Below are 17204 nucleotides of genomic sequence, written 5' to 3'. Positions count from 1 at the left end.
ATATAAGTCCTGAACTCAGCATTTGCACATGTTTTAAGCCATGTATTCCATTAATCAATGATTGTAAAATATTCACTAGCAATGGCATTCCTGGCACCAGTGATATCCTTCTCAGTTGGTTTCAAATATATCTCCAGTGTGTGGCCTATGCTCTCTCTCTCAGCTTGACAATATCTTATCAGTATCTTGTCTGGCCTGGACACCAACAAGGCTGGCTTGGCAATAGCCGAAGAATCGAAACTAGTAGTACTCTCTGAACTAGACAGTCAAGAGCCTGTAACACTTTTAGGGATGATGCCAACGGGCTGAATAAAATCACTAAGGGTGATACCATTGGCATAGGCACCCACTTAGACAATCTGGAGTCCATTGTGGATAAGAGGTTCCTCAAGAAGTGCAACAACATTGAGACTTACACTAGACTTACACTAGACTTACACCCTCTCCACAGTATCTGCCTAGAGATTCTAGTGCAAGGGCAGACATATTTACAGTGTACAGTGTAATTATATATTCCAATATTATTCCAATCACAGTGAGATCCTTAATCCTCAATTATCCCCATCCACTCATTGCTGGACACTTGGCCTCCGCCTCTGCAACTGAAACTTTGCTGAACGAAATGACCAATGAGGAGTCCAAAACAGCTAAACTTAATGGTGCACAGGGCACCGCTTAGTGGAAGGAAATTGGAGGAGCGTTATCAAGAACAACAGCACACTTTATTTATTTTTTTGCAACAAAACTATTTGGATTGTTTTTTAATGCAATAATACGCTCTAGCATGTTACGTCATTGGATAACTAAACATTTCTAGGTTAAAAGTCACTTCCAAATTCTATATGATAGGCTTGTCCTATTACAGACATATTTTAAAGTCATTATCAGGTTATGGTGGTGCCAATCAATGATTAATTTATTTTTGTCCAGATGAAACTTCCACTTCATCCTCAGATGCCATGTCTGCCATACTGTAATCACAGGTTTTTGTCCGTTGGGGCCACCTCTAGGAGAAGCTGCAGGAACACAGTGGCTTTCTCCAACAATCCAGGGCAGAGTTTGAAGTGAATAAGGGGAACATAGACCAAAGCACCACTGAAGATGAATAAGGTGACATAGAGGTATTCTATCTGGGGGTCATCTATGATGGGTGCCAGCACTAGGCAAATCGCTATGATAACGACCAAGATTGGGATAAGAATGGGAACCTGAGTAAACAAAGAACAAGACGTGGGTCAAGGAAATAAAAGTGTCACAAGAAGAGATAAGACATGCATTACATATGTATTGTATTTTAGGAGCATTACAGGTATGTTGGAAAATGCAACTGGCTTTCGGCAGGCGTACATACATAACTGTGGCATCCAATCACTATCAACACATTAGCTACACTCATAGATATAATTATCAACACATATCCTCTCAAAACCATTTTCCTACTATTTTGAGAAAAAACAGGATATAAGCACTCTTGCTTTAATTCTCACACATCTTCTTCACTTTCACTGAATTGTCAATGCTGAAGGTGAACAAAAATGTTCCTGGACCTTTAGCAATCAAAGATTAATGAAACTGTTGTGGACTAAGAGCAGCCGCCAATCCTAACTGGGCTAGACAATTATTACTCACGTTATTGGATTTCAGCTTTGCTGAATTTCTCTGCAGATGATTATCAACATAAATTGTGCAGAATATGTTGAATTAAAGGTGCATGTGCGTTAAAGGTGACGTTGACTTTTTTGACTTGAAAATGTGCTCGACAACTTTTTTGTTCGCCTCTCAAACCACATGAAAAGAAATGCATATTTTGCTGGTACCTCCCATATACTGAGATAAGCGGTTGCATAGTGGGTAGTGAGCTTGACTTAAGCAGGGGCAAGTTAGAATTTCAGCCTATGAGACTCACCTTATATGGCCTGGGAAGTTCAGGTTTCTTGATCTTGAGGTAGATGAGCCCAGACAGAGTAATTCCATAGAAGAACCAGGCAGTAAAACTGACAATATATGGATAAGATAACAGGTCAGACACACTCACATACAATTTGAGGACACTATCAGCTCTATCAGGAAAGCTTATTTGGTTGACCTTTTATGGACTTAATGTTTGTCAATAGGTTATCATTAAGTGTTACAATAGGCTGTGCAAATGTTTGATTTGTCAGCTGAGGGGAAAGCTGCCCTCCAGCTGATAGAAACCAACTGAAAATGGTATGGATGTTTTGTGGCAGTCAGAACAGTTTTCCCACATACTCACATTTTGATCGACAATAGTGGCATCAGCCAAAGCACACTCTGTACACATACACTCACTGAACAGTTTATTAGGAACACTACTAATACTGGGTAGGGCCTCCCTTTGCTCTCAAAACAGCCTCAATTCTTCATGGCATTAATTCCACAAGATGTTGGAAACATTCCTTTGAGATTCTGGTCCATGACATGGTTACATCACGCAATTCCTGCAGATTTTTCAGGTGCACTTTCAAACTGTGAATCTCCCGTTCTATCACATCCCAAAGGTGTTTTATTGGATTCTGATCCGGTGACTGGGAAGCCCACTGAAGAACACTGAACTCATTGTCATGTTTATGAAACCAGTTTGAGACGACTTTTGCTTTGTGATATGGTGCATTATCATGCTGGAAGTACACATTAGAAGATGGGTAAATTGTGGCCATGAAGGGATGCACATGGTCAGCAACAATACTCAAATAGGCTGTGGCATTCAAGTGATGATTACACCACCTCCACCATGAGAAGGTGTACAGGTGTTCCTAATAATGTGTTTGGTGAGTGTACATTCAACTAGAAAAAGGGCATGCTCCTCATCATGGCAATTTTAATCATTATTTATAGACATGCTTTACAGCGACATTGTGGCCAATTTCATTTAGCTAACGAAATGTTTTATTAAAAGTTGGGTTTAGCCATTGAATCCATGCACACTTTCCTGGAAAGCTGACCGCTGACTATTTATAAACAATAAGGAGGGAATCCTAAGTCATGTTGCACACACTTAACTCTGATTTATCTCATGATTTGTGCACTTCTCTCTCCAAGCAGATCCAAATGTTAGATAGCTTAATTCATGATCGGGCAGATGCGCGATTGGGGTGGAGTTGCACAAAAACAGACGTGTGTCACCTTGATAAGTCAGAAAAGCTTAACTCTGGTTTTACACACTGTTTCTCTCGCCACCCTAGTTCATGTGAGAAGGTAGAATATGTCTAGCAAACCTGCAGATGTCAAAACCGCTAAGTATAGAAACATAGATTTATGTATAGATTTATTGAAGTTTCTACAGAAATAGATATTTTCCCAGTCTTTTCTCGGTGTAAAAAAGGCCTGTAAAATGTAGTTGAATGTAATGACCACTAAAAACAGCAAAATGTCTCAAAAATTCAAAATGTTGTGATTTGTAACCTGAACTAGGTTTCTATAATAATCTGGATGCCACTAGTTTCGGACCAGAAAACATACAAGTACTTCAGGCCTACATGTTGCACACTTAAATGAAAAATTAATGGGAATTTTCGTCTTGAACCCTAAATTGAAAGTAAGTTCCTGGGTAGATTAAGTAGGTCAGAGTTCAACAGGTTCATGTTTGAGCAACAGTAGTGCGGCTGCACCGCCATGGCATTCATATGTTTTATTTTAGGTATTTCACCTCAGCAAAACAATAACCAGGGGCATCGTTGAGCAATTCTAATAGACAATGCTTACAATGTTCTTTCAGTGTTTACAAACATTACCGCCTGTGGGCTGTAGTACAAACAAAATGAACTATAGGCTATCCTGGCAGAAAACTCCACATGTATGTATGGATACGTTACTTAAAAAGGAATCTATTGTTACTCAATACGGTGAAGCATTTTTTGTTGGTGTTATTTCATTCTTGTCGCTAAGAGAAATACATTGAACTGACCCTGTCATTGTGGCCATTGTCACGGTTAGCAGTGCAAAAATAGTAGTGCATATTTTACAGTATCGCCTTTCATTCTTTTAAAACGTTGTTATTTGATAGTATTATTTGAAAGCATTCCAAGTATTTAAGGGTTAGTTTGGGATTAATGGGACAATTGAGAGCAGGCCAATCGGACGTTTGTTGGATTTCAAGGTGCATTCTATCTTACACTGTTGTCAGACTACCTTATATTTCATACAGTAATGTTAACGTTCAAATGATTATGTTTTTAATGATAACAACTTATACATTCCAATAGGTCATTATTATCCAAAATAAAGGGAGGATTAACTATTTTGACACATTTGTTTTTAGATTTATCTCCCATGTTGTTGATTGATCCAGATGGTTTTAGGTACTTATCTTTATTTAGCTAGGTCCAGCAGCCAGCTAGCTCAATTCCTAACATCCCTAGTGTAAACTATTCCATACCTGAAGAAGTTGACAATGCTCTGGAAGTCCCCAGGGATCAGCACTATGAGAGAAACAGCTGTAGTGAAGATCAGGGCTGGAGAGGGTGTTAATCGATGTACATGTGCCATGGCCAGAATATCCGGCTGTAGAAAATACGTCAAACAAGAATCTCTACTTTAACCTCAGTAATTATTTGGTTTCAAATCCCTGTTGGAGTATAGAGCTAAAAGAAGACAAAATGCTTCCTCTTTCCAATACTTATTGGAGGGCACTATATGCCTGATAAAAGATTTCCACAATGTTGGTTGAAATCAGTTATTTTTCTAATCGAGGTACATGATTATGCAACTAAATCATACAGTTACGTTTAATTTAAAAAAAGTGCAATTGAGATGCAATTGAAATATTGTCTAGAAATACATTTGTATCTGTATGTGTCGATGTGGTTCTCACCATGTGTCCTTCCCTTGCAGCCACATAGCACACACGGCCACCACTAAAGAATGTTCCATTCAGGGAGCCAAAGGCAGACAATGCTGCCCCCACAGACATCACCCAGCCCCAGCTCCCTAGCACCTTATTTCTGTTGTAAACAACAACAACAAAAATCAGTTCACCACACATACAAAAACATGGACATGATCACAGTGATGGGGTTACCGAGCAACTTAAAGGGATGGTTCAGCCTATTTTCATGTTTAGGTGAAATATCATCTTACCCTGAGTCCTCATAGGCCAGTAGTAAAAGCTTCTCCTGTTCTCTGTTCTCTACTTTGCTACTATTTCACCTAACGTGAAAATAGGCTGAAACCATCCCTTTAGATGAGATGAACTTTTTCAGCAGAAAGACTGTAATATAATATATGCTTTAAATAGAAATATATAATCATATAAATATATACACTTAGTAGACAATTTTATCCAAAGTGACTTACAGTACAGTAGGTGTATACATATTGTGTATATGTGGTCCCAGCTGCGATTGAACCTACAACCTAGCGTGCCTAGCACCATGCTTTACAAACTGTGCTACACAGGACAAGTACAATTCTGAAATCACTTATGATAATTTACTGTGCCGAAAAAAAAAGTATAGACCCCCTTTCAAAATGTTCACGTTGCCCCAGAGCTTGGAATCAACTTAAAGGGGCATTTGACCAACTCCTACAATTGATCTAAATTTTGTTAGCTAATGTTAATAAAAGGCCCTTTAAAGTTGACCATCATCAGAACCCAAATATATGCTTGTTTTACATCATTGTAAACAAATACTGTATAGCTTCAAAACATGGTTAAAACTATAATTTATGGTCAGTCCTTGCATCCATAGTTCCGTCTATAAATTTGAGAGAGGTTACATTTCTCCAGCCCCATCCCTCAGATGTTTACCCATAAATGTGGCGGTATAAAAAGCATATAAATTGAATCTATCTCTGCCTGGTATGGCAATACAAATGCACACGACCACAAATGTCTGGAGGGCAGAGGCGTCATGCCCTTTAGGGGCACAAAGGCACGTAGACCCAACCCACAGGTATGGTAGCGGTGTTGTTCTGAGTTCCACAACGTGTCCTATGAATATTGTCTGATAATGGAAAACTAGCCATCAAATAAAATACATTTTAAAAATTGGATGAGATAGCACAGCTAGTATTGATCAATGGGTAACACTTTACAAAAGATGAAAATCTCATCCTGCATGAAAGAACAGTCGATCCCAAGCATCAATCAATGTTTATTTTTGTAAACCTCTCCATCCCGCAGGGTCTGGCGCCTTTCCTGACTCAATTAACCCACATTACGCCCACTATAAAGCTTTGATGATTTACATGATTAATTATTTAATTTGTGTGGATGTAGTGAATTAACCTTGCTTTATTTAATAGCATTATTTGAAATCAGCCTACAGATTTGGGTGTGATGGGAGTCATAATGAGAGCACAGTTTGTGCGAGGCAGGTTAGGCCTACTATATTGGTAGCTCAAATTGTGGTAGCGCATAGCCTGTTTAATTTAGTATCAACCTTGCTTTACTTTAACATTTGGCCTACATTCATAGACAGTCTGTAGCAGCACAGCGCTCTGTCATTACCAGTTCTACATACAGTCATGAGAAAAAATTAGGACACCCTATGAAAACCTTTGTCTTCTTCAACATATTCAAACATATGGACATTTGATATTCATTTGAACAATATTGAAAAATTGAGGTAATATAACTAAACAAATACAACTGAAACAAATTATTTAAAAAATGATTGGTAAAATGTAATTAATAGAAATGCAATCTTCTTGTGAGGAAAAAGTTAGGACACCCCCACATTTAGTTCCACTTAAAATGCCTAAAATTATAATCAAGAGCACCACATCAGGTGCAAATGAATAGAACATCGTTACAGAGGATATTGGAGGAGCCTGTCCTATTTAAACCTCAGACATTTAGTTTGGTTTGCTCTTGATTGTTGAAGTGAGTTGCATCATCATGGCGAGATCAAAAGAGCTCTCTGAGGCCTTCAGAAGAAAAATTGTAGATGCATATGAGTCTGGGAAGGGATATAAAAAGATCTCCAAACAATTCGAAATTAGCCATTCCACTGTCCGGAAAATAATTTACAAGTGGAGAACATTTAAAACCACCACCAACATGGCCAGGTCAGGCCGCCCAAGCAAGTTCAGCCTAAGAGCTGACCGAAAGATGCTTAAAGAAGTCTCCAACAATCCCAGAATGTCATCACGAGACCTACAGGTATCTCTTGCCACAATTGATGTCAAAGTACATGCATCCACCATAAGAAAGAGACTGAACAAGTTTGCATTACATGGGAGGTGTGCAAGGAGGAAACCCCTGCTGTCAAAAAAAAACATCAGGGCAAGACTAAAGTTTGCCAGAGAACACCTAGAGAAAGACCAGAACTTCTGGAACAATGTGCTTTGGACAGATGAATCCAAAGTTGAACTATTTGGGCACAGTAAGAGTAGACATGTTTGGCGCAAAACCAAGACAGCATTTGAGAACAAGAACCTCATACCAACTGTGAAGCATGGGGGTGGAAATGTCATGGTTTGGGGCTGCTTTTCTGCAGCAGGGCCTGGTCAGCTCACCATCATAGAATCCACTATGAATTTTGTATTGTATCAGAGGGTGCTTGAGGAAAATGTGAGACCATCTGTTCGAAAGTTGAAGCTGAAGCAGATGTGGACCATGCAACATGACAATGACCCAAAACATTCCAGTAAATCTACCAAGGAATGGCTCAAGAAAAATAAATTGAGAGTTCTGGAATGGTCAAGTCAAAGCCCGGATCTTAATCTTATTGAGATGCTGTGGATTGATTTGAAACTGGCTGTGCATGCAAGACACCCCTCGAACATCACACAGCTGAAAGAATTCTGCAAGGAGGAGTGGGAAAAACTTTCTCCCAATTGATGTCAGAGACCTGTAGACAGTTATAAGAAACGTCTAATTGAGGTTATTTCAGCCAAGGGGGGCAATACTAGCTATTAGGGCATAGGGTGTCCTAACTTTTTCCTCAGTAGGAATTGGCATTATTGTTAATTTTTCGTTAAATAAATGATTACAAAGTTACATTTTCATAGTTTTTTGTTCAATTACATCCCCTTTATCTATAGACATTGTTAGAAAGAAGATAACATATTGATATGTCCATATTTTTAAGAGAATAACTTAATATTTTGGGGGGTGTCCTAACTTTTTCTCATGACTGTATGTTGCAAACACAATGAAAGAAATGAGAGGGGATTATGGTCAAACTCTTTCTCACCCCCAGGTGACAGCCACTGCATTGGAGGACATCAGTTCTCTGGGCGTCATGGCAGCTAGGTAGCTCACATTGACCAGTAGATAAAGAATGGTTACCATTGGGATGGCAATCATAACTGCCCTGGGTAGATTAACCTGAGAAAACATAGGCAAAGATTAAAATACAATATTCTGGGAATGTCCAATCATCACTTCTGAAGGGAGAAACATCAATTCTGCCACCCTTCCTTAAGATCCCTTCCCTCAATGGGCCAAATCACTTTGATCTCTGTGACAATGTGTTGAAGCTGAGGTGTCATATGACTAGGACGGAGGTCTGATTGGTTCCCTTGCAAAAGCTCTTAATTGAAATACTGTGGTATAAAGTCAGGGTATAAAACATACAACATGTTTAGAGACAGATTCTGACTCCTCCCTCACAGCCTGGCTCGCCGTTAAATTCTGATTGAGTTATGCCGTGGGGCTCAAATCGAATGCAAACTCCATCCCCTCGGTTTGAAACTCCACTCATCCGTGCGAAAACGGTGTTCACTTCGCACAGACCCGTTTTTATGGAGCCACACATTTATGTTATAGAGAAAAAAAATAAAAATAATAATAATAATAATTTCCAATACTATCCACTGGTGATACCAATCATTAACATTTTACATTAATGGCATTTAGCAGACGCCTTTATCCAAAGCGACTTACAACAAATACATTTGTTTAAGTAAGTGAATCATCTATCCAACAGTCATCATAAGACAAAGTAATCACTGCTCACACCATTAACAAATCAGAAGTTAAACTCACTAATCACAGAAGCGAATGATGGCTTTAATGAGCGAATGAGTAGTTTGAATTGAACCAGTTGTGATTGAATGTCAAATTGTATGTACTAAGAAGAACCAAAAATACTGCAGTCAATATTAACAGGAACGGAATTACTCAGGTATATTGGTGGACGGAAAATTGTGTTAAAAGTTGTATGTGTATATGAAACCTGTTGATATAAAATCAATAAATTATAGTATGGGTAGGTTATGTGCAGTCTAACAGCCTCCCTACATTTTTAAGTATCTTCCTCTGGTTCCTGTTTCTTTATTTTCATAGATTCATAGCTCTGTTAAATTATATATGATTATAACAAGTGATATATCATTTGAATTGTCCTCTTATCCTCTTATATTTTACATTTTTTACAACGTATCTGTCTTCCTTCCTGGGAGCCTGTCATGTCAGATATGAAGAATAACAGTGCGTTCTCACCTCAGGTCTCTTCAACTCCTCAGTCACATAGTTCAAGTTGTACCAGCCAGCATAGGACCAGAGGCCTTGGTAAAAAGCCATCCCTACTGAGCTCAAACTCAAGTGTGTGTCTTCAAATGCAAAATGATCTGCAATTCCAACATTAATCTGAGCAAGCTTCACTATTCCTCCAATAACAATAACTATGAGCGCCAACAGCTTGGCCACCAAGAAAACCACTTGAACTGTAATGGCGAAGCGCACATTCAAGATGTTGACCATAGCTACTACCATGATGCTCACAACAGCAGCACACTTCACCATTATCTGGGGAGGAGGACAGTCCAGGTAGAAGGGTGCCACTGCGTACTCTGCAAAGCTGAGAGATATTGCTGCAATGCTTGCTGGCCTCACCACAAGTATGAAGGTGAAGGCTACGAAGAATGCTGGACATTGTCCGTAGATTCGAAGGATGTAGATAAAGTCCCCACCTGATTCTTTAATGATAGTTCCTAGCTCAGCATAAGAGAGAGCCCCTAGCATGGCCACTAGGCCAGACAGGGCCCAGATTACCAGGCTTGCCCCTGGACTTCCTATGTTGGACAGCACAAACTGAGGAGACATGAATATACCAGATCCTATCATAGTTCCTGCAACCATTGACACAGCACTGACTAAACCCACTTCACGCTTCAATCTTATCCCTTCCGATTTATTTTTTGTTATTGCCATGTCGCTTTCTTATTCAGACACAGAGTTATGAGAGACACCCTTTCTTAAATAGACAAAAGAGGTGAAGAAATATTTTATGCTAGGTGCAAAGTGCTAAGTTAATATTAACTTCTCTGTTTCTGTTTATGGTTGAATAAAGATTCTCACAAAGATAATTCCTACCTCTGTTGCATTTGAAAAAGTCTGACATAGCACCCATTTGGAGATGATTGAAAATGCTCAGAAGTTAGCAAACGCCTCAGACCACTCCTACAACAGGTGAAATCCATCGTAAGGTTTATTTTTTTCCCTCCAGAGTCACTTTACACCCACAACATGCCTGTCAATAATTCAAAGGTTCATTCAGCTCCCTGGTACCTCTAACACCTATCAAGGCAACTTTCAAAAGGTTTGCAGATGTATTTGCAAACAAGCATATTAAAAGGGATGGTTCAGCCATTTTTATGTTTAGATGAAATCTCATCTTACTCCTAATTGTCCTCATAGGCCAGTAGTGAAAGCTTCTCCTGTTCTCTGTTTTCTACTTTGCTACCGCAGCACAAGCTAACAGTTAGCAGCGCTGTTGGGATCATGTCTATGATCCCTCAGCCCCATGTGGAGAGAGTTAATAGCTTCAAGTTCCTTGGTGTGCACATCACTAGGGATTTACATGGTCAGTGTTTATCCTCAGGCGGGATTTTTTACCCAATAGCAAATTCTCATAATAATAAGTTTGAGCCTACAAGAGTTATAGCCTACAAGACAAGACTAGCAGTTGCCATTACTGACTTGTCCTGCACGCAGTAGACCTACAGTATAGTGAAAGTTCCATCCCAACAAATTATGTGATTCCTTTCAGCAAAGAGAATGGGGACTTCCCTAACCCTCTCTACTGGCCATTACGTTCAAGTTTTTTTTAATGGTGAGATGAGACTGACAAAACTTGTAATGTAATATTGTACTTCAGAGTTGTAAAACAAGATGTGTACAGTAGGCCAGTGTTTAAAAGGTTCATACTGCCGTCACAATGGTGCCGCTGCTGTGACAGACACGAGTTGTGAAGTTGTGTAAAGTATTGCCGAAAGCAGTGGTGACAAGAGCTGTGGATGTTTGAAAAGAGAATGGTTTGCCTTATCAGCTTGCCTTATCAGATAGATTGGCAAAATCAAGTTTATTATAGCAGCTGATTAATTATAGAGATAAAGAGTGGAAATGGTTTAAATATCAGGTTATTTTAACAAGGACACTACTCCTCAGATTTCTTTCAAGTGACTCTGAAACATTCTATTTTTTAAGGACTATCTTTTTGAGAACTTTCATATTAATAAATATTGTACCTGTAAACTCTACTCCGGTCTCTGCCTCCTCCTGGGTATTTGAGACACTGCTCTCCCCTCCCCCCAAGCAAGAACCTGAGTTGCCTTTTATATTTTGAGAACTGGGTCCTATAAAATGTCATAATAAAATATTAAGTGCAATACTTCTGGAATGACATTAATTACAATATAGATTTTTGGTGTATAAACACTGTAATGGTTCAGATTTTGGAAAAACTGAAATTTTTTAGTCTATTCAAAAAGGTGAATATGCATTTTGTAAGGGAGTAACATGTTTATTTTTTACCTCAGGACGTTTCAGCTCTTCTGTCACATAATTCAAATTGTTCCAGCCATCATAGGACCACAGACCCTGGTAGAAAGCAATACCTATAGGATTGATGCCCAAGTTTGTGTTTTCAAAGGAATTTTCAAAGCTCCCGGTTTGCCCTCTGATGAGTAGTATCACACCTCCAATCACGATCACTGTCAGAGCCAGCACCTTAGTTACCATGAAGAACACTTGAATTTGCATGGAGATCCGTACATTCAGGCAGTTAACAGTGGCTAGTACAACAATCCCAGATGCAGCCATACACTTAACCACCAACTGTGGTGGGGAGCAGTCCTCATAAAAAGGTGCCACAGCATATTCAGCAAAGCTGAGTGCTATCCCTGCGACACCAGCAGGTCTCACAAATGTGACAGAGCTGAAAATTAACAGGAATGCGACTGCTGGGCCTGTGTTTCGAAGGATATAGATGTACTCTCCCCCTGATTCTCTGATTACTGTGCCCAGCTCAGCATAGCAGAGAGATCCAAGCACAGCCAGCAGTCCACAGCATGCCCAGACCACCAGGCTGGCCCCTGGGCTACCTATGTTTAACAGCACTAACTGAGGGGACATAAAGATTCCAGATCCAATCATGGTTCCAGCAATGAGAGACACTGCGCCAATGAGCCCCAATTCCCGTTTCAGACTCAGCTTCTGTGTTTTGCCATCCATAACTGTAGCGAAACATTCCTCAGCTTCCTCAGTCATGTTATTTAATGTTTTTACTGAGCAGAAGAACACTGTTGAAGAAAAGCTCTAATCCTTCTGTGTCCAAAGTCACTGTTGCTGCAATTGAGTAAGTTAATAATTACATAACTGGGAGTGAGATTCTTGATCTACATCCATGTGCTAGTCTCAAGTAAAACTTTTTAGAGGAGATAGGGCTTCCTTCTTTCTTTGATGGGGAAAGGAGGGGGGAATATATTCTAGGTATAGAAAGCATTACACACACATCTTCTATGAATAAGGCACACTATCATGCAAGGTGCCTTTGAAGTCACACAATGTCGGTGAATATAATAATATAATCCAGAGTTTGTGCAAAGTCTAAGAAGTCAGGCTGCTTTCAAGTTCCTTGGTGTGCACATCACTAGGGATTTACCTTTCCGCTCTGTATTTATTATTTAAGAGACCCTGGAACCTATGAGATATGTTAGTAAAATTCAATTATTTTAGGGAACACCTCCCCCTGCAGATGACAATATAATACTTATGTTTGGACTTGTTTCACAATAGGAGTTTGTCACAATATATATCATGTAATAGCTTCATGACATAACTCTAAAGTTGAACTCTGTTTGTTGTTTGATTACATCTGATCATGACGCTCATTATAGCCTAAACTCCAAAGGATAATCGCTAGGGCAGTGAATGAATTGTAATAAATACGCCTAAATATGTTTGTGCACCCAAATTGGATTGGTGACTTTGTCGGCAGATACAGTCATGAGAAAAAGTTAGGACACCCCCGAAAATATTAAGTTATTCTCTTAAAAATATGGACATATCAATATGTTATCTTCTTTCTAACAATGTCTATAGATAAAGGGGATGTAATTGAACAAAAAACTATGAAAATGTAACTTTGTAATCATTTATTTAACGAAAAACTAACAATAATGCCAATTCCTACTGAGGAAAAAGTTAGGACACCCTATGCCCTAATAGCTAGTATTGCCCCCCTTGGCTGAAATAACCTCAATTAGACGTTTCTTATAACTGTCTACAGGTCTCTGACATCAATTGGGAGAAAGTTTTTCCCACTCCTCCTTGCAGAATTCTTTCAGCTGTGTGATGTTCGAGGGGTGTCTTGCATGCACAGCCAGTTTCAAATCAATCCACAGCATCTCAATAAGATTAAGATCCGGGCTTTGACTTGACCATTCCAGAACTCTCAATTTATTTTTCTTGAGTCATTCCTTGGTAGATTTACTGGAATGTTTTGGGTCATTGTCATGTTGCATGGTCCACATCTGCTTCAGCTTCAACTTTCGAACAGATGGTCTCACATTTTCCTCAAGCACCCTCTGATACAATACAAAATTCATAGTGGATTCTATGATGGTGAGCTGACCAGGCCCTGCTGCAGAAAAGCAGCCCCAAACCATGACATTTCCACCCCCATGCTTCACAGTTGGTATGAGGTTCTTGTTCTCAAATGCTGTCTTGGTTTTGCGCCAAACATGTCTACTCTTACTGTGCCCAAATAGTTCAACTTTGGATTCATCTGTCCAAAGCACATTGTTCCAGAAGTTCTGGTCTTTCTCTAGGTGTTCTCTGGCAAACTTTAGTCTTGCCCTGATGTTTTTTTTTGACAGCAGGGGTTTCCTCCTTGCACACCTCCCATGTAATGCAAACTTGTTCAGTCTCTTTCTTATGGTGGATGCATGTACTTTGACATCAATTGTGGCAAGAGATACCTGTAGGTCTCGTGATGACATTCTGGGATTGTTGGAGACTTCTTTAAGCATCTTTCGGTCAGCTCTTAGGCTGAACTTGCTTGGGCGGCCTGACCTGGCCATGTTGGTGGTGGTTTTAAATGTTCTCCACTTGTAAATTATTTTCCGGACAGTGGAATGGCCAATTTCGAATAGTTTGGAGATCTTTTTATATCCCTTCCCAGACTCATATGCATCTACAATTTTTCTTCTGAAGGCCTCAGAGAGCTCTTTTGATCTCGCCATGGTGATGCAACTCACTTCAACAATCAAGAGCAAACCAAACTAAATATCTGAGGTTTAAATAGGACAGGCTCCTCCAAAATCCTCTGTAACGATGTTCTAATCATTTGCACCTGATGTGGTGCTCTTTATTATAATTTTAGGCATTTTAAGTGGAACTAAATGTAGGGGTGTCCTAACTTTTTCCTCACAAGAAGATTGCATTTCTATTAATTACATTTTACCAATAATTTTTTAAATAATTTGTTTCAGTTGTATTTGTTTAGTTATATTACCTCAATTTTTCAATATTGTTCAAATGAATATCAAATGTCCATATGTTTGAATATGTTGAAGAAGACAAAGGTTTTCATAGGGTGTCCTAATTTTTTCTCATGACTGTATGTTGTCAAACATAGAACACTGTAGTTGCTCTAGTTGCTCTATCAACATTGTATTATGGTTTATTGTCATGGTGTATAACATTGACAGCTACGAGCTGAATTGCAGTGTACAGTCCATACCTAAATAAATAAGCACATATTTAAATACATATCAAGTGATAAATGTTCGAGGGAGGGGGCATCACGGTCATTGCCAGGGGAAAGCTTCGGGAGCCTCAGTCAGGTTCAGACAGGTCCCGTCTTGGTGCAATGAGCAAAGCCCAAAGCAGCCCCGTGGTCTTCCATTTTTACATCACTACATAAATCATGTGAGGTGTACTTCAGAAATTCCACCACAAGGTGGTAACATATTCACACAAGATACAAATGTGCCTAAATGCCTACATATACAGTAATTCATAGAGGAAACCTACAGTCCCAAATTACATCAGTGACTCTCCATGGACTGTATTGTTTTGATATTGTACTTATACTGATCGGTCCTTTCTTGTGTTTTCACAGTTTGTAGCATCAGTAGGCTACGTTACACTACTCAACACTATTCCTCGCAATCCACTGTAGCCTTTTAATATCACACATTCACCTGTGATATAAAGTTCAGTTCTGGGCATTTATTGTCCTTCACCAATGAAATTGGACAATTTTGGTAAATTACGACTTGCGTGGCGGTTAGGCAGTATTAGGCATTATATTAGTATTAGGAAGTTTCTTAACTTCGACTGGTTAAGGTTAGGAATTAACTTCGACTGGTTAAGATTAGGGTAAATTGTCTGGGGATGGCATTAGCAAATATTAGCATATGCAACAAAAATTGGCAATAATTAGCCAGCATGATTCAAACCAGCAACTTTCAGGTTACAACAAATTTGGGAAGAATATTTTGTGAGTGAAGTCTGTTGAGTTGTGTAACCTAGGTTCATAGCCAGTTGCACTTGTAAACAAAACATTTGTCTGTGCATATATTTTGTCTTAGCCTATTGGTGAAATTTGTGTTTGAAGTAAAGGTGTCTTATATGAATAAAGTTGATATAGAGTGTGATCGTAGCCTAATGGCACCCAAATATTTATTTTCTTCGTCTTTGGTCACAGAAGGTGCACCAAGAGAAAAGCCCTCCCTGTGCGCAATGAGGACACAGCACTGTAAAACAGAGACAACCAGAGTGTCTTAGTAAAAAGTATATGAATAAGCGTCTTGCTTCAGTCACAGGCTTCATTCCATTACTGTCTTTTTATAGAGGGGCGCTACATCATTTGTGGGGTACAACATGTTTACTGTACACTTGTTTCATTTAGTTTGTTCACCTTTGTTGTCCCCTCTCTGCTGATGTGGTTGTTACTACATGTTCAATTATATTTAAATCTGGAGTTTGACTTGGCCAATGATGAAGCGTTGTCCAATGAGACATCTTGTCGTCATCTGTACACTTCAGAATTCATTCTGCTGCTGCCATCAGCAGTTACATCATTAATGAAGACAAGTGAGCCAGTTCCAGTGGCAGCCATACATGCCCAAACCATAACACCCCCTCCACCATATTGCACAGATGAGGTGGTATGCCAGGGATTTTGGGCAGCTCCTTTTTTTCTCCACACATTACAATTGGCATCACTCTGGTACATGTTAATCTTTGTCTCATCTGCCCACAAGACCTTTTTCTAGGACTCTTTTAGGTACTTTTTAGACAACTGTAATCTGGCCATCCGGTTTCTATTGCTAACTTGTGGTTTACACCTTGCAGTGTAGCCTCTGTAGTTCTGCTGGTAAAGTCTTCTGCAGATGTTAGTGTCTGACACATTCACTCTCCTACCTCCTGGAGAGTGTTCCTGATCTGTGGCACAGTCATTTTGTTTTGTTTTTTAATTGTGGTGAGCATTCTTCGGTCATCTACTGTAGAAATCTTCCTTGGCCTACCAGACTGTTTGAGATTGCTGAGCTCACCAGTGTTTTTCTTCTAACACTAACCCTAACTGTTCTTGTTGGCAAGCCTAAGATTTTGGATATGTTCATGATCATTTCTTTCTGATTTATCAGCCCAATAATGGCTTCCTTGACTTGAAGTGACAGCTCTTTGGTCTTCATGTTGACAGACACCAATAGCAGACTCCAAAGGAAAATGTAAAGGCTAGAATCAATACTAGACATTGACGACTCTCTTATGCCTGCACAATCATTAGTAATTGTTTGATTTCAGTTACAAACTGTTGGAGTATAGTGCTAAAAGAAGATAATATGCTTCCTTTTTGCAATACTTAGGAGGGCACTGCAAGACGCCTTACTTCAAACACAAATTTCACCAATAGGCTAAGGCAAAATATTTCCACAGCCAAATTATTTGGTTACAAATGGAACAAACTCAGTTTTCGTATTGATATAGGCCCAAGTGTCGTATC

At 39.3% G+C, this 17204-nt stretch overlaps 1 protein-coding gene across 1 annotated transcript; it reads right to left on the bottom strand.

The window, feature by feature from the left end:
* Positions 1-977: 977 nt before the first annotated feature.
* On the bottom strand, positions 978-12421 carry LOC310813825 (b(0,+)-type amino acid transporter 1; the record flags this gene model as incomplete). The annotated part of the gene is made up of 6 exons (XM_083682959.1): positions 978-1208; positions 1907-1994; positions 4397-4521; positions 4832-4961; positions 8160-8293; positions 11723-12421. 6 exons carry the CDS (start codon positions 12419-12421, stop codon positions 978-980), a joined length of 1407 nt encoding a protein of 468 aa, XP_083539085.1.
* Positions 12422-17204: the final 4783 nt, after the last annotated feature.

The sequence above is a fragment of the Argentina silus genome (genome assembly GCF_951799395.1).
Source record: "Argentina silus genome assembly, chromosome: 13".
NCBI lineage: Eukaryota > Metazoa > Chordata > Actinopteri > Argentiniformes > Argentinidae > Argentina > Argentina silus.
This window is presented reverse-complemented; position numbering and strand designations above follow the sequence as displayed.